The sequence below is a fragment of the Vipera berus genome, assembly GCF_964194415.1.
Source record: "Vipera berus genome assembly, chromosome: 1".
Lineage (NCBI taxonomy): Eukaryota > Metazoa > Chordata > Lepidosauria > Squamata > Viperidae > Vipera > Vipera berus.
In genome coordinates, this window is record NC_138202.1 from 196,206,548 (window position 1) to 196,234,386 (window position 27,839).

At 37.4% G+C, this 27,839-nt stretch overlaps 1 protein-coding gene and 1 long non-coding RNA gene across 2 annotated transcripts in view; one reads left to right on the forward strand and one right to left on the reverse strand.

The window, feature by feature from the left end:
- LOC308677730 overlaps positions 1-7,842 on the reverse strand; it is a 25,240-nt gene extending 17,398 nt beyond the window's left edge. Inside the window, exons 1-2 of the long non-coding RNA XR_014028557.1 lie at positions 7,778-7,842; positions 7,543-7,627 (exon numbers count right to left, since the gene is read on the reverse strand). This is a non-coding gene — a long non-coding RNA (uncharacterized lncRNA). The remainder of the gene's footprint in view (positions 1-7,542; positions 7,628-7,777) is intronic.
- On the forward strand, positions 3,889-27,795 carry UGP2 (UDP-glucose pyrophosphorylase 2). Its single transcript, XM_081344304.1, has 10 exons — positions 3,889-4,246; positions 11,264-11,391; positions 13,282-13,389; positions 14,057-14,242; positions 17,921-18,054; positions 18,707-19,004; positions 19,993-20,190; positions 20,826-21,068; positions 22,767-22,871; positions 27,086-27,795. Exons 1-10 carry the CDS (start codon positions 4,228-4,230, stop codon positions 27,191-27,193), a joined length of 1,527 nt encoding a protein of 508 aa, XP_081200430.1. The 5' UTR covers positions 3,889-4,227; the 3' UTR covers positions 27,194-27,795.
- Positions 27,796-27,839: the final 44 nt, after the last annotated feature.

Below are 27,839 nucleotides of genomic sequence, written 5' to 3' on the forward strand. Positions count from 1 at the left end.
GAACGATAAATAAAAGCCGACGTTCACAAGGGGACGGGCGAACTCTTATCAGCGCCTCCGGTCAGAATCAAGACCAAAGTGATCCAAAACAACCAGGAGACCACATTAATAAGAGAGTTTAAGTGTGACACGCTTTTCGGGTGTTTCCCACAAATTATCGTTCTTTATTCACTTCAAGTGGGAGACTGCCGCTGCTCCCGGAAATGAATGCGCAAGTACACACTTCGTAGCCTGGAACACAACTGAGTCTCCATTATTCGGCGTGCGCGAGGGCTGCAGCGAAAAGATCGCCGTTTTTGGTCACCAAAGGCCTGGGGCCTGGGCCAAAAGCGACCAATTCCCAAGCAGCCCACCTCTGCCATCTTCCTCCGCCTGGAGATTGGCGGCTGCGCTTTTAAGGGCAAACGCCGACGTCTGTGTTTCATGCAGCACTTCCGTTTTACTTCCCTCCGCCTTGAAGCTGACAGGTTAAGGCAGGGGTAGGCAACCTCGGCTCTTTTATGACTCATGGACTTCAACTCCCAGAATTCCTGAGCCAGCCATGGCTGGCTCAGGAATTCTGGGAGTTGAAGTCCATGAGTCATAAAAGAGCCGAGGTTGCCTACCCCTGGGTTAAGGGGAGTCGTTTAACTTGCTGCAGCCGCCGCCGCTTCTCCTCCTCCTCCTCGAGGCTCACGGCTGGAGCCCTGACGTGAATGGGAGGAGACACCAGAGCAGGAGTCTTGTGAAATACACCATTTTTTTTCCTCCTTTTTTTTTAAAAAAAAATCCCACCAGTACCGCCAGAATTGAGCTCCCCAACCCTTCCCCCCCACTCCCTGGCCCAACCCCACCGCCGGAGGAAATAGGTGGGTAATATCTGTTAGCTTTGGAAAATGAGGGGGTGGGAAGAGTAGCTGCTCCTGTTGCCGCCGCCCTCTTGCCTGGCTTTTGTCTCCTAAAATAAGGGATTGTCTCGAGGAGGCCTCTCTGCTTGTTCTTTTGCCGGGTACGGGGGAATGGCGCGCGTGCGCCTGCGCGCCAGTGTTTTGGAAGTAGCTGGTGCTTTGGTGGTGACGGGGGTGAAAGTAGAAAGCAGCCCGAGGGGAAGATACGCCGCGGTGGCATGCTGATAGTCGCGTTCTCTGTAACGCTGCTGTTCTGCTTTCTTCCATCCTTGTTTTTTTTTCATTTTAATGCTTTCGCTTTACTGGAAGCCTATTTTAGGCCCCCGGCTTCTTGTTGCTTTTTCAACTTTTCCCGGAGCCGCACCCAGCCCCCGTTTCTTTCCCCATCCGGCCCTTTGCTAGTGCTTCCTGAGGGAGGTAAATACAAAATCGGAAACGGTGCTGATGGAGTCATAAAGTATGTAAGTGTGCTAAAAAATAAATAAATGAAAGCTTTCTTCCGCCCCGCCCACCCACCCCCAAAAAATCCTTCCGGCTTGTGGAGGGAGTAGCTGAAGCCCTAACCTACCAAAGGCTTGACAGGACTTCTATTCCTCTTTCTCTTATCCTCTTTCTCTTATCCTGAAAGCATTACAACTCCAAAGTGACTGTGAGCCAAAGAAAGAAGCAGGCCAGTTCTGATTGGTACTTGAACTGGAGACCTCCAGAAAAATCTTAAGCCTTAGACTAGACCAGGGGGTAGGCAACCTCGGCTCTTTTATGACCCATGGACTTCAACTCCCAGAATTCCTGAGTCAGCAGGTTGAGGATACATCCTAGAACAGAGGTCTTCAAACTCGGCCCTTTTATGACTCATGGACTTCAACTCCCAGAATTTCTCAGCCAGGCATGCTGGCTGAGGAATTCTGGGAGTTGAAGTCCATGAGTCATAAAAGGGCCGAGTTTGAAGACCCCTGTCCTAGAAGATGCATTGGAAAACTGTTTTTGAAGACGCCGGGAATGGAATTTCACTTGAAGGGTCCCTTCTGCTCATTTACTGCCTTAGAAAGATGAGAGGTGAAAGAAGAATTGGGACGCTCTCCCTTTTGTTCTGGGAGCTGAAGAATGCATAATGTGCTCGCAGGGTAGATTGATCTATAAAATTGCCAAATGCATTTTAGCCTAGCATGGTGTGTAAATGGAGCCAAGGCAGGTAGTTCATGGTTCTATGCAGTGCTTTTTTTGTAAAAGAAAAAGGTGCCAGAACTCACACATGTCATACAACCCGCCTTGCCTACCCTACGAGGTTCTATCCAAAAAAGGTGCCGGAACTCCGTTCTGAGCGTTCTATGAGAAAAAAAAGCCCTGGTTCTATGTATCTCATAAACTCTGAGGACATGTTTGAGTTTGCAGGGGTAAGTAGATCCTGTAAATTTAATGTTACATGGACATCTTTTGTTATAACAGAAAATGAAAGTGTTTTATTATGCATTCATACAAATTGTGAAGGAATAAGTACGGGGAAAATTGGATTGCTATTTGTGTCTTGTATTGTGAATCACATAGAGTCTAGTCTGGAGTCTGGTGGTGCCTACATTGAAAAAATAAAATTATACTTTTATGTTGTGAAAGCTAATACATTTCCTTTATCTCAGTAATCCACTTGTGTGTTGATTTTATGAGCCTGTTTTATACATCCCACAGAAACTGTAGGCCATGGAGAAAATTAATATGCAGCTCCACAGATTTTCCCAAGTGATCCCTTATGGTTTGTTCTTATTCCATTCCTGCATCTTTCAAAATGCATCTTTTCTCCTGTTCCTCAAATTTTTACTTATTTTTCCAGAGCACTTGAAATTTTAAGAAAGACCAAAAAAGAAAATGGTATGCTGCAAAGCACCACCCACGGGCCCCAGGTGGCTTCTAGGCTTCAGACAGAATTTGATTGGTGGTTACTGTTCATTATTTGTTTATAAGTATTTAATCTGCCCCCAAAAATCCTAGAGCTGAGTGGGGATAGAAGAAAGCTGTCCATGAAATGCTTATATTCCCTACGGCAGCTATTTTGTAATGTTCTGTCATTTTGCAAGATCATCCATAAACATGTTCTTGCAGTTCCAGTTAGTGGCCATCAGTTGAAAACATTTTAAGTTTTCCAATGTTACTTCTTGAAATAAAATTAAGGATTTGATACACATTTTAAGACTAATATATAATTTTGTGCATTTTTGTAATTCAAATGAACATACATTTGAGCCATAAAAGCTTATATTAAAATGGGTATTCTGTAGAGTGCCCCAGACCTGTGTCTGCTACAGTCACCGTCTCTTTTAAAAATAAAAATAAAAATAAACCCTTAAATGTTTTTACAAAGCTAGATGATCTTACTTGGCTTTTGCACAGCACATTGTTAAGCACATCTTATCAGAAAGTACACCCACTAAATCCAAGGAAGCAATGATGAGGAATAGCAAGCATTGCAGCCCTGATATGCAAAAGCAACCGAAGCATGGCAGAAAAGAGAAGAACAAAACAGAAAAATGAGCCAGTTTCTCATTGATATTTCAAATTTAGAAATTCCCCCGTGTAACTCACAAAGCAGATTCCAACACTTCTTTAAAGCCAAGAGCAAGAAAGAAGAAAAAGGGGTCCAAAAACTGATCCTCCCTCTCCCAGAGTTGGGGATGAGAACTGAGGTGGTAAAAATCAAAGGAGCCTCTTCTCGTATAGAAAGAGACTGCTTGAGGAAAGCAGCCAGCAGCTCTGGGAGAGGGAGAGAAAGCCAGAGTAGCGTTTACGATAGGTGGTCCTAAGGAATTCTGCCTTTTAAAGGAAACCAGTGAATTCCCAGGAAAAAGGAGGAGCCGGAGGTGGTGGTGGTGGGGGGAGAGAAATGGTGTGAGCCACTCTCATCTCTGCAGCAGCCAGGCGTTTCCGCGGTGGAGAAAGGGGAGGAGAGAAGGGTGGTGGTGGTGAGGCACAGTTTTTGACCCTCCTCTTTCATTGATGAAATTTCAATCCTTAGGTTTTTACCTTGAAGACAGTTTCTCTGAGTCATTTATTTCTGAAGATAGATCTAGGAAGAGAGCAGGGAACAATCGGGGATAAAACCATATTTTTTTTTACACGGGGCGGGTGGCTAAGACGATTATGATTAGACTTATTTTTCCTAAAAGAGTATTCTGTCGATACGTAAATTTGGAACAACAGTGAGGGAAGTATCCGCTAGATCAGGGGAGAAGTCCGTTTGAAAGGAAGCTCTTATTTTCCTGAGCTTTTCTTGCATATTCTGAAGGAGATAAGTGTCTTAATTTTTCTATATTTCTACGAGGAGAGTATTTATTTTCATAAAAGATACAAAATGTCGTCATTTGCAAAAGGTAAGTGTAACCCTGCTCATTTCCGTAGTGCCAGAATCTGCATGTGGTTTGTGGCTGTGCGGGTTTTGTGTTTTTTTTTTCTTCCCCAAACAACTGTGCTGTGGTTCATGGGCAGTTACTGAGGTAGGGTGGTATAAATCAGAGGCTTGTTTTAAAAGGGATATCAGTTGGATTAAGACAGCAATTCTCTTGTTTTGAGGGTTGCTTAGGTGATAGCAAAGCACTGCCAGTCTCTACCATTTTGTGTGTGTGTGTGTGTGTGTGTGTGTGAGAGAGAGAGAGAGAGAGAGAGAGACTGTATGAGTGGGAGAATATGTGAGTAGGATTCCTTTTCTTTCTCCAAATGTTTTTTTTTTTTACAAAAAAAGACTAAAACTAGACTGAGGCAGTTGGAGCTGCTTGCCTTCAGTCTGGTAAATTAAAGAAGGGTTTGTACTGAGTACCTTATCAGCTGGCTTCCCATTAACATATTGGTGACATAAGTGGTTATTAAAGCTCCATTTCTCCTAGGTATTTTACAACCGTGCATGTCTGTATACGTGGTATGAAAATCCTGTATTGTGAAATTGCCCAGAAGCAAACATTTTTAGCTTGATGACTGATGCATTGCTGTCACAAGGAAATAATTTAATAGCGTGCTTGTTTCACAGAAATAATCTCATCTCTGTTTTATGCCTCAAACCAAATATATGAAGCCTTCAGTACTAGACAGGAAAGTGTGTAGACTATTTCTAATAGGCAGTACATAGAAATCCAGGTAGCAGTTTAGTTCTGAGTACTACTATCTACCCCAGTGGAGTGTGACAATACCTGGTGGATTATAGTTACAGAATAATCTTTGTAACAACTGAGCAAAAAGCTAAGCCATGACTGACCCTTAAAATAGACTGCTTGAAAGTGATCTAATGAACTCTGCACAGCAAAACAAAAACGCCCTCCCCAAATGTTAAATGTTATTTTAAGGTTTGGGATTGCTATTTTTTAAGTCCAATACTGGAGGAGGCCATTTTGTATAAAAATGGGATTTCCTTATATTTTCTAAAATTGCGTTTTCATTTAAAAGATAATCTTAGTTGTAGATGGTATTTTTTTATATTTCTCCTACATTCATAGATTATGTTGTTGTAGACAGGGATTAAGTATTAGCAATTGCTAATGTAAATTTAAACTTTTGTGGCCACAATGGAACAAGACACTTCTCTGTATTTAGGATTTTTAGTGGAGGGTTGGTAGATTTTACTTTTCTTTTTAATGCATTTCAATGTATGCAATATCTTACCTGCTTTTTTATGTTTTTACGGTGAAATAAAATGGTGCATTTATTTTTGCCCCCAAATTTTGGCATACAATTTTAGGATGAATGGGGTCATGAAAAGGGATTTAGCACACTACAGCTTTCTATCCTTTTGCTAAGCTTTTCACATTATCAAAGATAAGCTTTGCCAGAAAATCACATTATCACTTAGCAAATGTAGGCCACTCTAATTAGGTTAAAACTAAAAAGCGTTGTCTATGTGAAATAATTTTGTTTATATACACTGAATAAAAAGTTAAATCTAAAATACTTAAAGCCAGTACATATGCTGGATTCCCCCCCCCCAGATGAATGCATTCAGGTTTGATGTTTTAAGTGTTTAGGTAGTGGCTCTGAAAGGTTATGTTTCATGTATTTATATTATTAGCAGGAAAGTGGCAGAACTGAAAAGTTCATGCTGTACAGAAATAATATTGAACATATTTCAGCAATGCATAATCCAGTCATAATTTCTTATAAATTGCTAATTATGTAGGTACATGGTAGAATTTCCAAATCTATGAACTGTAGATTATAACTAAATATTTAAAGTGGATTAAATAAAACTGTTTAAAATGGAATTAAAAAACCTGAGAGGCAGTGGCGGGAATATTCTTGACACTATTCTGCCTGTCCAAGAGAACTTGGAATAATAATAATAATAATAATAATAATAATAATAATAATAATAATAATAATAATAATAATAATAATAAGAATAAGAAGAAGAAGAAGAAGAAGAAGTTGGAAGGGACCTTGGAGGTCATCTAGTCCAACACCCTGCTAAGGCAGGAAACGCTTCTGTCCTTCTAGAGCAGGGGTCTTCAAACTTGGCCCTTTTATGACTCATGGACTTCAACTCCCAGAATTCCTCAGCCAGCATGCCTGGCTGAGGAATTCTAGGAGTTGAAGTCCATGAGTCATAAAAGGGCCAAGTTTGAAGACCCCTGTTCTAGAGCAATAGTCCACTGAAACATATGTGTTTAAGGAAAAACAAAAAGGAAAAAGGGATAGTATTACCTGCCCTAATTATATATAAAGTAGCTTATTGGACCCCCAGTTTCAGATTCTGTATCTTGAGATATACTGTAAATACACCTGTGATTCTTGTCATGTTCCTTACATCTCTTCTAGATACATACTTTTTGTTTTCTCATCCTCAGGCATCCCTCAGCCTTGGATAGATTCTGTACTTTAGATATGGCGAGATGTGTTTTTCTATCTACTTACTTAATTTTAATACATTTGAATAAAATTTACAGCAGTGATACAGAACTTGACGTGACCAGATTTCAGCTCCCATCTGTCCCAATTAGCATGAATCATAGCAAAAGATTTTGGTAACTGAAGCCCAGCGTACATATTTAATCCAATTTTGGGTTATCTGTCCCTAGTCTGACCAAACAATTCTGGACTAAAACTAGGTGTATGCTTTCCTTTCTCTAACCTCAGCACTGTTTACCTTCTCTCCTTCCTTTCACCCACCCTGCTCATCTCATGGATTGTATTTCAGTACCCTCGCTTTTGGGTCCACTTAAAATCACCACATAGTGTCAGAAGCATCACCCTGTGCCGTGTTTTTTTTTAAAACCAGATAGGACTATAAACCAGGCTGATTAGCAAAGTCCTGCAGTACTTGTAGTGCTTTCATATTCCTGTTTCATTTCCTTCTCTTACAGGTATGAATGTAAACAAAAACTTGTCTCCCACAACATTTATAAACATTCAATTGTGTTTAGTGGGGAAGAAAGGTTTAAAATGGATTTGGGGAAGGGCAGATTTTTATAATAAGTAGTTTCTTTATTCATAATTCAGTTGTATTTGAAAGCAGTAGAAAGGTGTCGTGCTACTTTGTTTTAACTAGAAGTGTAGTGTAACTCTCGTCCAATTTTGTACTGGTATTGAATGCCTGCTTTCACTAAGGGTAAAGGATGGCACTGAAAACACAAAAATATCTTGAACTTTTACTGCTTTGCTATCCAGTTGACTCCTTTAGAAATACCTTCAGAGTTCCAGATGTGGTGAGAACCGTGCCAGTTCTTTCCTTATGATCTGGAAACAGATAAAGCAGACTGAATGTGGGATCTCTGAAAGAGACAAAAATCTTTACCTTTCTGTGTTTCACAATTTTATTATTTATTTCAAAATTAGTTTTTCAAGATGAAATATCTGGCCCTTTTCCTTTTATTTTATTCTCGAGAGTGTTACTAAATGTAGGATGGTTGGAGATTTCTTACCTTGTTTGTTTGATTCTGAATTCCACTGTTTGGGTGTAATAGATGTGATGAAGCAAGCCTTTCTTCCCAGATTTGTTCAAACCTTTTTACTTGCCTGCTTCCTTCCTTACATTTGCTAACCCTATTGGGCAATGTGGGCGTCATCGTTTTATTGGAAATGAGACATGCAGTTGGCAAAAGCAGTAGGGAAGGCAAACAGTTGAAACAAACCTCATTCTAAGATCATTTTAATGAGGCAATTGTAACTTCCAGGGTTATTTTTGTGCGTGGCTACTAAGAAGGAAAGCTGATTCTACTTACAATGAAATTAAAATACATTAAAAGTTATATTACCTAAACAAAACTTTAATGTAGTCACTGTGACATCTGCAGTTGAATTTAAATGTTCCTTCTGTAAATTGAGATAGATTTCCATAGTATACTTTATTTACAATCTTCAAGAATGAATATAGCAAACCTGTTTCCAGATCTAATGAAGTACCCTTTATAAATCTCAGATAGCAGCCTTCCACAGGCCAGAAGCAGGAAAGACTGCTCAACTCCCATACGTCTAGCTATCTTGAGAGCTAGAAGTCCAACAAATCTGGAAGGCATCATCTTGGGGAAGAGATCTATCTTTATAATGAGTAATATGATTCATTAGTTAGTATATGACACATACACGCAGTCCAGTTAAATTATTAAGCAATTGTATTTTTGCAATCTGAAAACAATTGGACCATTCTAGCCCTGATTTTTTTTAAGGTCCAATAGTTAGAATTATGATTAGTTTTAATAACTGGTTTAAATGGCAAAATGTTGTATACAGAGATCTTGCATAGGTTTTATTCTTCCTAGCTTATGTATATGGCAGAGGTCCCCAACCTTTTGGGCACCAGGGACCGGTTCCGTGGAGAGAGGTTTTTCCACGGACCGGAGGATGTGTGGTTTTGTGTGCTGCCTGCATCCTGCGGAAGGGGCTTTGCTTGTTGGTGCGGACCAGTTGCTGGCATGCTGCAGCCCAGTATTGGTCCACGGACCAATACTGCCGGCAATGGCAAAACTGTCCAGATACGTTGCGCGACGTTATGTGACGTCGCGAGTTTGACTTGTCTGCTGTAGACTAATATTCTTTTCCTACAGTGTTTAATATTGTTAAGTATTTAGTTATAACGGTCACTTGCAACAAATTATTCTCTTTGGTTATATACAGTGGAAAATCACTGTGCTTCACAGCTATTCAAAATTAACAGATTCTTGTCTAGTTTTCTGTTACCCACGTAGCAAGTTAGAAACTTCTTTCTAATCATGTTACCTTCTTCTCTTCCATCCTCGTGCCAATAGTAGATTCAACTTAAAATTACAAAATTTGGTTATAATGCTGACTGTGATTGTGTGAGGTGTATGCCTGTGTCTACAGAACCCAGCAAAAGAAAAATGACACAATTAGACAATATGCAAGCAAACTGGGAATTGATTATTGAGGGAAAACCTTCAATAGGAATATCTCTCACTCCCCCCCCATATATAGACATGTATAGTATTCTGCAATTACGTAGAGGTTTTCTGATTGTTTTTCATTATTCCTGCTTGCTTTGAGGACATAAATTTCAGCACTGAATTTTTCTGTTCTGTAATAACAGATACCTGCAAGCGCGAACTGAACATTTTAGTAAGAAAATGGCTAATACAAGCTGTATGACAGAATTGAAATAAGGAAATATTGTATGTGGTCTAACATAAGGAGCATTGTTAAGCAAGTTAAAACTATTTACTTATAACATGAGAATGCTTAGTTTAGGCCATTATTGCAAAACTGGAAATGCTCTTATGTGGTAAAGGAATAGTCTTAAAATGAAAAGCAGAACTTGTGTATAGAAAAAAAAGTTCTCTTTGTTACTAATGATGTACTTTACTGGAAGTTTCTTTTTATTACAAACAGTGTTGGGCAAGTCAAATTGATATTTATATCCAATACTCTGGTTTTTCTAGAGTTTTCATGCAAAAATAACCAGGTTTTCTCTGAGACTATCAATTATTTATATGATTTTAAAGTAAACTGCTGATTCAGTTTTCGAAGACTCAGCCTGTTATAAAGAAAACTACAAAATAAAGTGCTTCATTAAAAAAATAAACATAGGAAGAAATAAAAAGTAATGTCTTCACTGAGAACTTTTCCAGATTTGGAAAATCTAAGTATGTTATTATACAGTCCTGCACAATGTACCGTATGTTCTTGAGCCAACAGCATGGGGCCTGACAAATATGATCAGTTAATTTAATATTGTATTGTGTTCTGAGCAGTTCTATAAATTTGGAATTGTCTGTAATAATAGTAAATTGCAAATCTTGCTCATATTACAGTATGTGCATTTTACAACAGTCTGACTTGAATAGGTAAAATAATAACCCAACATGCATAGCTACTGTGATTTTGAATATAGTTGCTTTAGGGATGATACCTGCTTGTTGTCCTGTTAGCTTTGATATATCATTTCTTAATTCCTACAATAATAAGCAATGTTTTAGATTCATTTTAGAATTTGATTGTGGATTGTACAGTTCTTGTTATATAACCATTTAACCAGACAGCCGACTGCGTTTGAAAATCATTCTTCCATGTGATTGATTGGAGGTAGACAACGAGACAGGTAGCTTCAACTAAATGGGTTGAAAATGAATAGTTGTGGATGTTTTATTTTTATTTTTTTATGATGAAGAGTTAGTTACCTAAAACTTGTAATGTAGTTTTGAGTTGATATGTTACAGTACATTAGGGGAAAGCAAGTCACTTGTGTTTTGTTTCATTGACATACAAATTTTAAAAAAATAAAGAAAATGCTTGATATTTTGGATTGTTTCTGTACTGTATGCCAGCTGGTTTTAGCTAATTTTCTGTTTAATGGTGAAAGATTATCAGAATTTTTTTTCTGTCTAGAATCCTGTACTTAAAAGTATAACCTTTTAATAATGGATACTTCTTCTGTTATTTTTGCATGTGTAAACTAAGTGCCTTAAAATGTAAATGTAGGTAAAAAAATACAGTGATTCACTTCATGTTGCTTAGTAATAACTGAACCCTTGAACCAGAAAACACTAAGGGAGAATGCTGAGGGATACGGTAAGATCACTAGAGTTTATCACCAAGTTTCTACATTTTTTTTGTATGACATAATTTTGTGAAAGGAAGATTGTATGGCTTGGCAGATCAGTAATGCTCAGCTGTTCAACTGACGATTTGGAAAAAGGATAGCTATTATCTGGGGATTTTTTTTCCTGTGACTAGTTAACTAATAACAAGCACAAAAGTGGAATGCATCCTCATTTGGCACATTGATTGACTAGCAAAATAACAAGAATATATTTTGTATTTTTGTAGAAAATAAGTCCATATAATAATACATGCTGCTTTTAAGTATACTACAATTTAACATTATGTTTCATTGTCTAAGCATTTTGTTCTCTCTTCAATATGCCTACAAAACTTGTCTCTGTTTCTTTTTTAAGATTTTAGCAAAGCGATGTCTCAGGCTGGTACCTCCCCATTCCAGGAAGCTATTAGGCAAGAACTGGAATATTCCATGAAAGTGGAACTGGATAAAATACTTTCAACGGCACCACAGAATGAGCTACAGGTTGGGACTAAAACAAAATTACAGTATGTTCTTGAGTAGATCCTGTTTTTGTGATGTTCAGAATTTTGGGATATACATATGGGATAAATATAATACCTAGACAAGTGTTCTGGAATTTGTCCGAGAAACAAAGGAATTTTAAGTGCAGCCACTTCAAGAGCTCTCTCGTTCTTAAACATGACGTGGACTTTAGGACTATGTTTAATATTAATGCAATTTAGAAAAGCAGTTTTCTATGCATTCTTTCCTTTTTTTTTAATCCCATTTATATCCCGCCCTTCTCCAAAGACTCAGGGCGGCTTACAATTTAAAGCACAAATCAATATGCCTGCTTATTAGGGCTTTCGCCCCCCCCCCAGCGGCATTATTACAAAGTCAGCTTATTGCTCCCAACAATTTTGGTATAGATTAGCTGATACATAATAAAATATGACTTTTTTTCCCCTGTACTTTCTGTGCTTATCTGTTTTGCCTTCAGCATCTTTGTTATATTTTGTTGACACTTCTTGATTATTACACAGTGAAATATCCTAAGCAGTTGGCAAGCATGGTAGAAAGGCAAGAAGTAATAGATACATAAAAACTATTTATAAATAAAGTTATACCAAGTGCATTTTATGGAGAGAGAGAGTGTGTGTGTGTGTGTGTGTGTGTGTGTGCATATCATAAGCGTTTAGCATGTGTGTGTGTGAAATGCTAAAAAGTTATGATGGTTATTGCCATAATTGTTAAGAAAATACTTGTGCGTTCATTTTGTCTTGTACAGCAATGGGAGGGAGAAGTAGAAAAAAGAGGAAACAATGTTTTTTTTAAAAAAAATACAAATTGTTTGGATGTACAAGAAATAGTAATATATTTGAAAATATTCACATCTAACCCAGAAATAAACTAGTATAAGAAAGAATAGTTTTCCTCATTCATTTTCCAGACATATTTGCAAATGATGAAAACAAATAGAAACTGCTAATAATGATGATATTATATTTCTGTCCCGAAAAAGAAGCTAATTACATATACGTATAGGTACACTTATATGCAAAAGTGTATTTTGAGCCTTGGATGCCTTCCTTTTTCTTTCTTTCTTTCTTTTTTTTTTGCTTTTTAAAAATTACTGCTCTCTACATCTGTTTGAGGCAGTGAAGGATAAAGTTTTAAACACATTGATTTTCTTTGCACCAATACATCATTGATCATTCCTTTTCTGTGTTTTGTTTGCTTGTTTCTTCTAACGATATATAACATGTATCCTTGCTCCATTTGAAATAAAAAATTAAAAATAGTTTAAAATAATTCTATAATCCTTATTTAGATACCATTTGCAGTTACAGCAAGGATAAAGAAGTAACCTTATGATTTTGCATTTTGCCAGGTTTGTAAAGCAAAGCAAAACTAAAGTAAGATCATAAGTAGAGTCATAGTTTCACAGTGATGGGTTCGCTTAATGATCAAGTTGTCAGATCCATTTGTGGTGGGCTAAACAAGAACTCCCTGCAAATTTATAATTAGTGCCTGAATAAACTATACTTTTCAGCTTTATTTACTCCAGATAATGAGATAGGTGGCATATAAATTAATAAATAAACAATAGATATATTTCTCTAACCAAGACAAGTAAGTTATGTGTTACACTGTATAAGGTGCTAAAATAATAAACAATTCTGCAATGCTGTCTGGGTGAAAATTTTGTCTTACGTAGCCAAAACCAAAATTTAAATTTTTACTGCATGTTTTATTTTAATTTTATGCAACATTTCCAATTTTTCCTCTCAAAAATGAAAGAGAAATGGCTTTGTTTCTGATGCTTCACATTTTACAATAATTTTATATATCTGTTTTGCATGAGGATTAGAAGTTTTAAAAAAATCAGCTTCAATTGCCTTTTTTCCCCAGCACACTAAAAAGGACCTGGAAGGATTTCAAAAGCTCTTTCGCAGATTCTTACAAGAAAAAGGACCATCAGTAGACTGGGAAAAGATCCAACGACCTCCGGAAGATTCTGTAAGTTACAACATGTGAATTACTACCAATTTCTTGTGGATCTTATTGTTTTTTTAAATATCATCTTCTGACTTACCCAGGGATTTTGAAGAAGTTCACACTAAGCAACAGGAAGGAATTAGGCTTTAATTTGAAGGAATGAAAGCAAACAGCCATGATGCATCAGGATATCAGTTTGCCTAAAGATAAAATGTCATGATCATCAACAATATCTGTCACTTATCTTTGAGTCATTAAAGGGGGTTTCTAAAAAAAAATCAGTGCAGGAATTGGAGTAACAAATATGTAAGGTTCCCTAAAGCATCATCTTTTCTGACGCTCAATGTCTGTTTGTAATAAGATTTATTGAATCAGTTTTGGTTATCTAGTTTTACGTCTGCAGACATTCAGTACTTAATCTAAAATAGTTGCTTGCAAATGAGGAGAGAGTATTTCAAGACAGTAACCAAACACAGTGGTTGGAAAGAACAGCAATCAGTCTTTGGATTGTTTTCACCAATATAGACAATTCTGCAATGCTGTCTGGGTGAAAATTTTGTCTTACGTAGCCAAAACCAAAATTTAAATCTTTACTGCATGTTTTATTTTGCAATTCTTTTTTACAATAAAATACTGTAAACAGTACACAGTTATTCTAAGATGCTTATCACCATTGTTTTCCTTTCAGATACAGCCCTATGAGAAGATAAAAGCAAGAGGAATACCTGATAGCATTGCTTCAGCTTTGAACAAGTTAGTTGTGGTGAAACTTAATGGTGGCTTGGGCACCAGTATGGGATGTAAGGGCCCCAAAAGTCTCATTGGTGTACGGAATGAGAATACATTCCTGGATTTAACAGTTCAACAGATTGAGGTGAGTAGCTTATATGTGAGTTCTCCTTGTTAAATTGTTGTCATAAAATCTGTGGCTATCATTCATAGAGACCCAATGGGAAAGTTGACTTGCATTATGCTGAAATCTAATTTTTCTGTCTAGGAATCTTACAATCACCCAACTACCTCATAGTGATGCATCATTACTTTTTAGCATATAACTACTAGTAAAAGAGCACCTGAGAGTAAATTGGAATGAAACATTAAGAGTACTGACACAGTACTGACACAGTGTTCTTTCTCTCTTCTTTTACGGCAGACATGTCAAACACAAGGCCCGGGGGCCGGATGCGGCCCGCGAAGTGGTTTCATGCAGCCCGTGAAGCCATCCTGGAAACAGTGAGGGAATGACCCCCACTGCCTTGGCCCTGGCCCAGAGACCCTCCTTCTGCCAGAGACCCTCAGATCTGTCCCACTCCTGCCCAGGCCCCCATAGGCACCCTTGATGCAAACGATGTAGAGCTGGCCACACCCACCCAGTAGGCCATACGCACTCTAGCCACGCCCACCCAGTAGGCCACGCCCATCCTGGCCATACCCACCCGGCCCCCTGAGGGCAACCGCAATGCTCATGCCCCCCTCAATGAAATTGAGTTTGACACCCGTTTTACGGCTTTCCTCATTCAAATACACAATCTGTAAAATGTTATAGTTCTTCCAGCAGTCTGTTCCTCAATGGCCAACCAATTGCACAAGAAGCCTACTAGCCTCCCAGCAGATGGTTTTCAGAGGCAGTCTCTCTGCTATCAATACCAATAGCCATTCATCCCCACATGTCCCGGTGAAACATTAATTGGTGATAGAGGCAAGTAGTAATGTTTTACACTAGTGCTTATTAATCTGTTTTATAGAAGGTCGTTAAAGCAGCAATAGTAACTCATCCTTCAATAAGTTTATGGTAGACGCTGGATAGGGACGCGGTGGCTCAGTGGGTTAGGACGCTGAGCTTGTCGATCGGAAGGTCGGCAGTTTGGCGGGTCGAATCCCGAGTGCCGCGTAACAGAGTGAGCGCCTGTTACTCGTCCCAGCTTCTGCCAACCTAGCAGTTCGAAAGCACGTAAAAATGCAAGTAGAAAAATAGGGACCACTACGGTGGGAAGGTAACAGCGTTCCGTGCGCCTTTGGCGTCTAGTCATGCCGGCCACATGACCACGGAGACGTCCTCGGACAAGCGCTGGCTCTTCGGCTTTGAAACGGAGATGAGCACCAGCCCCTAGAGTCGGAAATGACTAGCACACATGTGCAGGGGAACCTTTACCTTTACCTTTAGACGCTGGATGACTTTTCATGCCATAATGAACTTGGGGTGGTGTTGCTTATGTCAAGGATAGCATTGGTCAAATAGTTTTTGGAAAAGATTTATGTTTTGACTGTTGTTTCTCAGGTTGTAAAAAAAATTAGAAAGAGCTTGAAAATATTGTTGATTCTGCTGTCCACTCCATACTGTGTCTATTTTGATTGTATGTACTGTATGTAGTCTATTTTGTTGCCTGCAATCAGCAATTATATGAAATTTTGCGAATTAGATCTTCAAAGCACAAACAAACTTGCAGAATCACATTCCAATGATTGCATTTTAAAGTGGATTGTGGATTGAGTGGTAATTTGAGTACTCTGTGTAGACAAGGACTGATGAGAAGTTTGGAAATGGAATAGATTGACAGTAGATTATATTTGTGGATATTCTTTCACTCAAACAGAGTGATCATATTGAGCAATAGCTTTAAGCATCACCTTTCAGAACTCCATTCATTGTATAGAGCTGGGTGGAGCAGTTTAACGTTTATTAGGGACATTGAAGACAAAATTGGTAAAGACAAATTTAAGGTAAACTAGGTAAAAGGCTATTCTAGACAATGGCACTAACTAACTGTCCAGGAGAAAGTTGGCCTAATGAGCAGCAGAGTTTCATTCTCTCTGTTGACAATAGTGGATGAAGTGGTATTATAAGATGCAACTTATTTTTTATTTTTTAAATTTATATGCTGCCCATCTCACAGTTGAGTGATTCTTAGCAGTTTTGTTCTACAACATGTTCTTCCTTGTCCATTTTCAAAACTATATTCAAACACTAACAGTTTGTACCACCTCGTTGGGAGAGCTGTTCTCCATATGATATTCCAATATTACATCTTTGCACAACCAAACTCAACAATTCTGTGCAGCTGATGAAAATAATGGAGTACAAGATTCTTGTAAGCGGCTAATGGCAATTAAGTAGCATGTACTTTGTTAATTATTAAATAAATATATATATAGCTACCCAGCTCTCAAACAGGTGACTTTGAGCAGCTTACAAAAATTTTAAATTCCATTATAAATAAAAAAACTCACTCCAACCCCCCTCCTGATAACAACAGTACAATTAAATCAGCCACTTGATCCATTTGTGGTCACCAGGCCCACTGACCAGACCCATGAAAAGCAACAGTGTGAGGTCCAACCATACTTCAGGGAGAAAGAAGTTCCATAAAGAAGGATCTACCACCAAGCATGCCCATTTTTGTGGTCCCACCAGATGAGAATCTCTTATCAATGGAGTCTGTGTAAATACCCCGTCTTCCCTTCTTGGTGGGCCAAATAGACATATTTTCCATCATCACTATCTGATGCAGTCTTCAGAAACAAGTGATGCTCTTCATACCAATCCCAGTTAAGCTGGTGTATGTATGTATGAATGTGAATCTGTAGCTAATCATCCATCTTCCCATATCACAAATATTTTTAAATGGTTGCAGACCTTCAAAAGAAAAATTGCCACTGAATAAAGACTTTTAGTTTGTTTGCTACGTAACGATTGAACTGATTCACAAAATAATCCCATCTCTGATGTATGTGGTGATGAAGTTGTATGTTCCCTACATTGGTAATGTGAAAACCACTTAGAAGATAAAAATGGTAACACACTAAGTGCTAATTTAAGTCATTTGTCTCTTGCAAGATTTTCATTTTCATGAGACAGAGTTTGCAGTTAGTATATTTAATAAAAAATATTAGAAGGTTGGCAGTTTGGTGGGTCGAATCCCGAGTGCCGCGTAGCAGAGTGAGCGCCTGTTACTTGTCCCAGCTTCTGCCAACCTAGCAGTTCGAAAGCATGTAAAAATGCAAGTAGAAAAATAGGGACCACTACGGTGGAAAGGTAACAGCGTTCCGTGCGCCTTTGGCGTCTAGTCATGCCGGCCACATGACCACGGAGTCGTCCTCAGACAAGCGCTGGCTCTTTGAAATGGAGATGAGCACCGGCCCCTAGAGTTGGAAATGACTAGCACGCATGTGCAGGGGAACCTTTACCTTTTATATTTAGTGATGATTCAAACTGAATTTTTGGCATAAGGGATTCATTTATTTTTACAGTGTTAAGCATCACCATTAATATTCAAAGCCCTTGATTGATTGAACTAGATGATTAAATTTTGTGACTGTATTTTAATGGTATCTAATTGCCTTGATCCAACTATACAGCTGGAATATGGAGGTGGTATTTAGCACATATTTTTATAGGAATTGTTTTAACATCTTAGCTGTAGCTTGAATTAGAAGTCTGTGTTTGTTTTTCCTGACTGACTGTTCTTTTGAAAATACTCATGTTTAATTGCTCTTGAACATTAGCTATCTTTAATGTTAGCAAATTGTTTAAAATAATACTTTATTTTTGTAGCATCTAAATAAGACTTACAAAACAGATGTTCCTCTAGTTCTGATGAATTCCTTCAACACTGATGAAGATACCAAAAAAATCTTGCAGAAATACAGCCACAGTGGTGTGAAAATCTACACTTTTAATCAAAGCAGGTATTTATAGTTCAATTTTAATAATAGAAGTTATGTATTTGCAGAAGAAATAGCATTAAGGAGGTGAGTCGATTGTTATGTAAATGATAGCAGTAAAAAACCTCAATCTGTTATATAAGCTTTAAGCATTAATTTTTAAATTACAAAGAAGACTGTTACATAACTACAATGAATAAAATTGTAAATGAGATGTGAGAGAATGAGTGTTTTGAGACAATTCTTCCTCTTTTTCTTTAGGGATTCTGTTGAGTAATACACTGTCTCATGTGAAAAGCTACATTTGGTCAAAGAATAATGTTGTGTATTCATTATATTTTGCTGTTACAGATTTTTTTCTTCTTTCAGCTAAATTAAATAGCTGAGATCACTTTTTTCTCACATCGTTTTCTCCGATCTTTGAAGAGCTTGGTATCTCCCATGGAAAACCAGGTTTTCCCAGATACATTTTTAGTAACTCTAGACCTGTTATATATTTTAAATTCTTTTTTAAAATTACAGTTCTCAAATTATAAGCCATATATGGGCTTTTGGTTTTATAAACATGTTGTAATAAGTAATTGATGATTGATGTTCTCTCCAGACATTGAATAGATCCAGTGGTGCCTCATCTAATGTTTCAGCTGCTGCCCTGAAGGTTGTTTTTTTTTTCCAGGTATCCTCGAATTAATAAGGAGTCTTTACTTCCAATAGCAAAAGATGTGTCTTACTCAGGAGAGAACACAGAGGCTTGGTATCCCCCTGGCCATGGGGACATCTATGCAAGTTTCTATAATTCCGGATTGCTGGATATTTTTATTGAAGACGGGAAGGAATATATTTTTGTGTCCAACATAGATAATCTTGGGGCTACTGTTGATCTCTATATTCTCAATCATCTCATGAGTTCGCCAAATGGAAAAAGATGTGAATTTGTTATGGAGGTCACCAATAAAACAAGGGCAGATGTGAAGGTAAAAATGTTTAGTTCAGTTTATTTCATTGTAGGTAAAATCTGTATACTTCATTTTAATGACAAGGATTGCTAAATCTATTATATTCCCCATTTGCAACTCATTGGTTCTCTAGAAAAATATTTCTCCCACCTCATCCTCAGTCTGTGAACCAGATTTGCAGACCAGTTCCTGTGGGCAGGAAGCAAGACACATTCTTACTGAATGTGTCTTAAGATATAGTACCCTGCTTCTGAATATCACATAATACACTGCATAAAGGAAAACAGTATGGGAAATGAACCCCATTGGATTTAATGCAATATAGTTCCAAACAGATATATAAAGAATTATATTACACTGCTGTGAAAAAAACAAAAAGCAACTTTTTATCTAATATTAACTATATTTAATTTAATTTAATTTAATTATGGGACTTGTATGCCGCCCTATCTCCCGAAGGACTCAGGGCGGCTAACAACAATAAAACAACAATGAAAACAATGAATACAATTATTAAAAGAGATTAAATTTTACAAAGCCCCACTAAAAACCAATAAAAATTAAAACAAAATTAAAAACCCCGTCGTCAGTCCAGGTCGGCCAGTTGGAAAAGGTATGTCTTTAGGTCGCGACGAAAGGACTGGAGATCTGGGGCCGTCCAAAGTTCTCGGGGGAGCTGATTCCAAAGGGCAGGCGCCCCGACAGAAAAGACCCTCCCCCTGGAGGTTGCCAGCTGACATTGTCTGGCACAGGGCGATGGGAAGTTGTTCCTGGCAGCAGACGGTCCTGTAAATATCCCTGGCCTAAGCCATATTACAACAGTGACCTAAATTCTAACATGGCAAAAATATATGCAGGTTTCTAAAGCTAAAGTAATTGCAACTAGATCTCGGTGAAACCAGTGGTACCAAATAATTGTTGTGACCAAAGCCGTAAATTTCTTTAGACATTTGTTTAGGCACAGCGACAGACTTCTATTTAATAAAGGTCTTCTTTACTTTTGTAGGGTGGTACGCTAACACAGTATGAAAACAAACTGAGGCTAGTTGAAATAGCTCAGGTGCCAAAAGCACATGTCGATGAATTCAAGTCTGTTTCAAAATTCAAAATATTCAACACAAACAACCTATGGGTTTCACTATCTGCAATTAAACGGCTTCAGGAACAGAATGCTATTGATATGGAAATTATTGTAAATCCAAAGGTAAGCCTGTAAATAATTGAAGTCTTGAATTGCGGTGGTGAGAATAACATTACGTATCCTCTTGAGCTGATCAACTAGAGAGGCATTTCAAACATTATTTACATGTATGGAACTCCTGTCTTCAAATTAGTATTTTTTAGGAATTTATAAGTATATAAGATTAACCTGGAAAAGTATTTCAAGATAACATTAATAATTTTTAGTATTTCTGTAATTTTAGTTTATTATATTATTCCTGTAGGAATGCTTACTACCTTTTATTTAACATTTACATTTTCATTTATAGATCACAAAATGATCCTTGGAATATTTTCATCTCTTTAGGATAATGTAATGAGAAACCTTCGGCCATTGGCATGTTCTTGTCGACAATCATGAAACAATAATATCTGTTTGGAGGACTGGCAGGCAGGGGCATGTAGGATAAAACTTAGCTTCCATTTCCACTTACATGGTAGCTGGAGAAAATCCCTTGTGTATGCACTGATTAAACCCTCTGTGTCTAAAATAACAGTTTTTCAGAGACATTTTGATTTCAGGCTTAGGAAACCTAGAATTTCTAAGCTCACTTGAATTGAATCTGTAAAACTCAGCTAGCTAGCATATCCCATGATCTTGAACGCTTTCTCTTCCAGACTATAGATGGTGGTCTAAATGTTATTCAACTGGAAACTGCGGTTGGTGCTGCTATTAAAAGTTTTGAGAACTCTTTGGGAATAAATGTTCCCCGTAGCCGTTTCTTGCCGGTCAAGACCACGTCTGATCTTCTACTTGTGATGTCTAACCTATACAGCCTTAATGCTGGGTCTCTAACAATGAGTGAGAAACGGGAATTTCCTTCTGTGCCATTGGTCAAGCTGGGGAGTTCTTTCACCAAGGTATACCTAATTATTGAATAAAATATATATATATGTGGAAACAAACTACAGACTAGTAAAAACAGCTCTTGCTAATTACTCAAGTGACTAGGAATAAGACTTGACAGTATCCTAGAATGTTCTCTGAATGTGATCATTCAGTGGTCGCTACCTATTTTTATTAAGTCATTCTGATACAGTACAAAACTAGTGTTTGAGGCCAGTTAGTGAACTATCATCTAACTTATGATGCTAACAATTCTTTAATTGAATAGATTAAAATACGATAGTAAGATTAAAGATTGTGATTAATCTGATTGGAAAGGTTTTCTGAGAATGTAATTCTCCTATCTCAATTTACAGATATTACCGCATAGACCAGTTTGCATCTATATAATGTAGTAACTTTACAATTTTGTTGTTTTGTTGTTTTTGTGTGACTGTTATTTAATTAGTTACATTTCTAGACCACTCAGATGACTCTGTGTGGCTTCACAATTTATTTAATCTAGACCTGGACATTTTACAGCCTTCAGGCTACATCTGGCCTTTGACTGTCCTTGTTTGGCCTGTCCTAGCTTTCTCCAATAGTCTTGAGTTTCTCACAGTGGCCTCTTGGGAAAATTAATTACCTACCTTTGAGTTAACTGTTCTGTGACCAGCTAGCTCCAGACCAGTTTATTGCAGTCACTTTTACAGAAAGATTTTAAATACTTACGTATTTCAAATACAAGTAAGCCACTTTAAAAAAATGGGAAGTGGGGAGAAACGGGAGGGGAGTGGTGAGGGAGAGAGGAGAGGAGAGGAAGAAGAGGGAAGTAGGAAAGAAAGGAGAAAGGGAGAAAGAAAGTAGAGAAGAGGGAAGAGAGAGAAGGAGGGTGGATGCAGTGAAAGGGGAAATGGACGAGCAGCACCCAAACTTATGTGTATGTATTTATGTATGGCGATATATAATACCTACAGCATTACTGATATAACAAGTGTTAAATACTTAAAAAAATGTTTATATTTCATTGGTTATTTTGTGGTATTAAAGGAACTGAAAAAATAAAAAAAAAATTAAAAAAAAATGGATGGGCAACACATGACCCTCCCCAGCAACCTCAGAATATATTAGATTTGGGCCTGATTTAGAAAATGTTAAGAATATGGTAGCAGTTTCCTCCCAGAAGCTTCCTCTTCTCATACCACTTTATTGTTCCTCCCCTCAAAACAAAACATGTAGTCCCTGGTCCTTAATAGGAAGTAGCATCTTGCGAGCTTCCAAAGATTGAAAGGCCAAACTGAGGCCACTAATTGTCCAAAATTGTCCTGGCATTCTAAAGTTTGCTTTTCGTAGCTGAAGTGTAACAATGGTACCTTCCCACATTCATTCTAAATAGTTTTTTTCTCTCAAAAGTTTTTGAATTAGGGTTATTACTGTTAATAAATTCTTAAAGATAGATGGTATAGAGCAGGGGTAGGCAACCTCGGCTCTTTTATGACTCATGGACTTCAACTCCCAGAATTCCTGAGTCAGCTATGCAGATATAGCAGTGAGCACTATACGGCCCTCAATGAATTACAGATCAAGCTGTGTTCCAGATTGAAAAGTTCTGTAGGACTTGTGTTTTCTGAATTAAGAACTTTGCACTATGGTTTACAGTACAATTCTTTGAATACATATTGTGAGTTTCATAAACATTGAACCTGATGCTTCACGTTCTCATTTTTTTTAAGGTTCAAGATTTTCTGAGGAGGTTTGAAAGTATCCCAGATATGCTTGAACTGGATCATCTAACTGTTTCAGGCGATGTCACTTTTGGGAAACATGTTGCATTAAAGGTTGGTCATATGATTAAAATTTTAAAACAATCCCAAACTTTTATGTACTTGAAATGCTGCATTCTCAAGCAACACTATTTGACAAAATCTGCCAATGTCTTTAAAAGGCATCAATGCATTCTTGCAATATCCATTTGATATTGGGGATCCAGTATATTATTTAAAATCAGATGATCGTATATTTTCAATTACTTAGTTAAATAGACTTGCACAGAACAGTCAGAAGCACTCTTGGGCAGATGAAGCATCTCACTTTAAGTTGTTAAAGTCATGTGGTTTGCGAGTTTGCACAGATGGTTGAAAAGCTGTTTTGTGCTGTCTCTGCGTATGTTTGTAAGCAAAGAAATAGTTTTATTTATGAGCTGGTTCAAATAAGATTTAAGTTGATTGTCCATTTCTAGATCTTACCATATTACCTCTGAAACTTTAAGCTGTTTTTATGTAAATCTATTTCTGCTTGTTCTAATTTAGCATCCAATTTGTTTAGGTGCCTGAAGGCAGAAATGCTAAACTCAGTTGCAGATGTCTTCTCTGCAGTTCTTTAATTTCTTTATATTGATCATCTACTTGGGTTGTTATCATATCTGTCATTAATGTCAGACTTGACAGAATAAAATTTTGTTTCCAAATCCTTTTGAATTAATTAAGAACAATTATCTTCTATTGTATGCAGCAGAGGAATGAGGTTGGACTTCTCCCAGTTTGGGTTGTTCTCTATTATAGATTTTGAAATGTTAATTATAACATTAAAAGTAAGAAATCAGAAACAACCCAATATACTTAATGACAGATATATAGCAGATAATACAGTATGAAGGAAATGGACATAAACAAAGATTTAAAACATTTAAAACTATACAGATATTAAATGGATTCACATATTAAGAACTGAATTCCATTCATTACGTTCATACCATTATAACTAAACATTTCCTTAAAATAAACATTCCTTATTCTTGTAGCTAAGAGAAAATATTTAAAGGAATTGGAAGAATGTAAAAATAGAATCAGATCAAACTAGTGCAGACAAGTTGAGTAGCATGCATCTGGTTGAAGCAAACAAAATAATAACCCAAAGGCAAGTATTTCCAAATTAGTAAGATTCTTAGCTATGTAATTGCACTAGAATAGTTTTAAAACGTTCTTTTAAACTTTATTATGGGTAAGACTTGATTAAAAATACAGCATATAATACAAATTACAGTATTGCACATATGATAAAAATGCTGGTAGCCTTCTCTACCTTGCTGTCAACAATGCACAGATACTACAAGCAAATAAAGCTGTTCCAATAGCAAACAGCCAAAAGAAGCTGTGCATAGAATTCTTCTGTAGACCTAGAAATGGACTGAGAAAAGGTGTTAATAACTCATTGTGGGTATCTTGGTAAAAAATACAATATAGCAGCTTATGATCCTGTGATTCAGTGTTCCCATCTTTTCAGGGACAAAGCTTTTTAACATAGGGAATTTTGGAGTTCTTACCCTCCACCATTGTTGATGGTAAGATCTCAAATGGCTTCCAAAAAAATATTATTTGTAAATTGGGCCAAATACAATGGTGACATTAAATAGAATTAGCTCTGCCCCAACTGAGCTCTAAAAGACATCTTGGTATAATTCTTTCTTAAATTCCATATCAAGAGTTTTTTTGTATATTTGAGTGAGTGAGATTTATGTAATTTTCCAAGAAGACTAATAGTTATCCGATAGGATAAGATATATCTTGGGGCTGAAAGTGAGCTTTTAGTCACAATTTTAAGAGCATGTAGCCAAACCTATTTTGATTTTTGTGAATTCTGCATCTAAAGAGAACAGCATTAGGCACATACTTTGATACCTAAAGTAGCTTTCTTAGGAAGCTAGTTTCTACTCTCACCAGTTGCTTGTAATTGACACTTAGATTTAACTGTGCTTCATAGAGGAATTGTGCCAGTGTTGTGTAAGTACTGGACTGCTCTAGAGAAAAAGAGAGTCTTGTTTCTTTATTTATTCAATGTATATAGCAACTCACTTCACATAGGCGAGTCTGGGCAGCTCACATACTTAAAAACAGAAAATAATATTTACAAATAAACAACCAACATGAAAACCATTAAAAACAAAGAAGTTAAAACTTAATTTGTGGGAGTGCAATCCATACAATGATTAACAATGCAACTGGATCCTCAGTTATCTGATCCCCAATACCGGATCTCCAGGCATGAGGACAAAACCATGTACCTTCTGAAAGACCAGCAGCATCAGGGCCACTCTAACCCCAGGGGTAATGAAAATGGACACTATGGCAGAAAAGGCTCTCCTCCCGTGTCCTTCAGATGACATTCCTTTGTAAATGACTCATAACATGCCTCTCCTGCCACCTCTGATAGTATATATTTAGCTGAGGAGAGGTGCTCTCTCAAACAACCTGGCCCCATGCCATGTAGAACTTGTTACTAAACCTTTCTGAGCATCCAGAACCACCTGAGAAATAGGAGCATGTTGCTTCCCTGAATAATGTAGCATATATCCCAGGTTCTTGTTCCAAGTATGTGCCTTTTGGGATCTAATGGAACTTTTTATATGGACAACTCACTGCGGCCAACTCGCCATGGCGAACTCACCACGGCAAACTTGCTACGGACAATTCACCACGTTCAACTCGCTGCAGGGCAGCTTGCCATAGCCAACTCACTCTGGGACAATTTAACGATTCTATTTAATTATTTAAAATATTTTTTTTTGCAATTCGCATTTCATTCTGTTCCTCCTTTTGCATCCTTTAATGATTCTATTCCACTATTTCTTTGATATTAAGTGTAACTCTTGTCCTGCAGCGAGTTGGCCTTGGCGAATTGTCATAGACCCCTTTTTATAGCCTCTTACAAAACATATGACTTTAGTTTCTTAGTTAAGAGGTAATGGACTAGTGCTCCCATGGCTCTGTTAAGCCTTGCCAGTGTCTGTGATAGTATAATGGCATTGCTTATAGTTTTAAATTAAAGCAGTGTGCTCTTTGCCTTTTGAAGAAAGGATAAAAAGCCACTTGCTACATGGAGTGTCCTTTTTCAAATTAGCTGTTGTAAATAAACTGTTGAGGGACGCGGTGGCTCAGTGGGTTAGGACGCTGAGCTTGTCGATCAGAAGGTTGGCAGTTTGGCGGGTTGAATCCCGAGTGCCGCGTAACAGAGTGAGCGCCTGTTACTTGTCCCAGCTTCTGCCAACCTAGCAGTTCAAAAGCATGTAAAAATGCAAGTAGAAAAATAGGGACCACTACGGTGGGAAGGTAACAGCGTTCCGTGCGCCTTTGGCGTCTAGTCATGCCGGCCACATGACCACGGAGACGTCTTCGGACAAGCGCTGGCTCTTCGTCTTTGAAACGGAGATGAGCACCGGCCCCTAGAGTTGGAAACGACTAGCACGCATGTGCAGGGGAACCTTTACCTTTACCTAAATAAACTGTTTAAGTTTTGAATTTTACTGAAAGAAACAAGTGAACCATTGAGCAATTAAAAAAGAGGAACACAAAAACCAGTGTACAGAATTAGTTATATAAGCAGTCCTCTTAGGTATAGAAAAAAGTAATAAATCCCAGTCAGAGATATTTTAGTGGGGGTTCAGAAAGAAACAATTCAGAAAACACGAGGAATTTGTAATGAGAAAAAGAAAAAAAAACAAGATTAAAACCTATATGTTCTGCATCGGTGGTTCTCATCAGATATGCCTGCTGTAAGCTGCTTCAGAGCAGGCGGTTGATCTTTTGAAGATGTATACGTCCATCCCTCAGGCACAGAGCCCCAAGCGAAAACTGGTTGGCAATTAACAACCAAGAATATTTCCTTCTGCAGTTTAGTGGGGGTGGGGGGGTTTATAAAATCTTTTCTGCTATAAAAATTATTGTCTTTTTAGTGAACCATAATCTTGGATTCATATATATGTGTTTAAAGCTATTCTGATCTAATTCTGCTGATTTTAGAAAACATCTTGAGACCGCAATAGACATTTCTGAAATATAACTTGACAGTTCTGTGAAACAGGACATTAATGCATACGGTTGGAATTTCTTTAATGAAACAGTATGTATTTTGTTAGATATTATAGGATAAATGTAAGGAGTTCAATATCAGTACTTTATAAAATGTGATTGCTTCAGAATTGATGAAATGTAAACTTAAATTTAGAATTTTATCTTCAGGCAGCTCACTGGAACTTTCCTATTTTCTGTATATACAGGGAACTGTCATAATCATTGCAAACCATGGTGACAGGATTGACATCCCCCCTGGAGCGGTTCTGGAGAACAAAATAGTCTCAGGCAATCTTCGGATTCTAGACCACTGAGCTACGAACTTCATATAATATGAAGAGTTTCAAAAATGGAAGAATATATCGGCATTAAGATGTGTATACAATCAATCGCTCTACTGTTCTTACAGTATTATTTCTGTTAATTTCTTTTAATTGAGAAAACTAAGAAAGGCAAACACTTAATTCAGTAATTCAGTTAATATAATCTAAAGTGCAATATGGCTGACTTTCAATGACTTGAACTGCTTATAACAGAAAAAGCTGTGAAACAATATGCTGTTAACTATTAAATAGAACTACATTATGAAGTACTTTTGCTACTATAGCAGGTATGTCTAGAATATCATTTGCCTTTCTGTGCTATTCACAACAACCTCATCCCTTTCACAAGATGTTTCAGTACCTCACTTGGACTGTTTTCTCCTGTGTTTTACCCAAAGAAAAGGTATCTGAAACATTTGAATAATCATTTCTCATCCCACATCTATATTTCTACTTAAAACTTTAGTTTACTTTTAAATATGGAACAGATTGCCTTCTTCACCAAACTCATATTAACAGAATAAAATGTGTTGAGACAAAGGAGGAAATGAATTCCACATCTGTACAGGTACTGAAATAAAGAATATCAAGTTCCCAGTCTGGATATCCATTTTTGTTGGTAATAATTTTAGGAAAT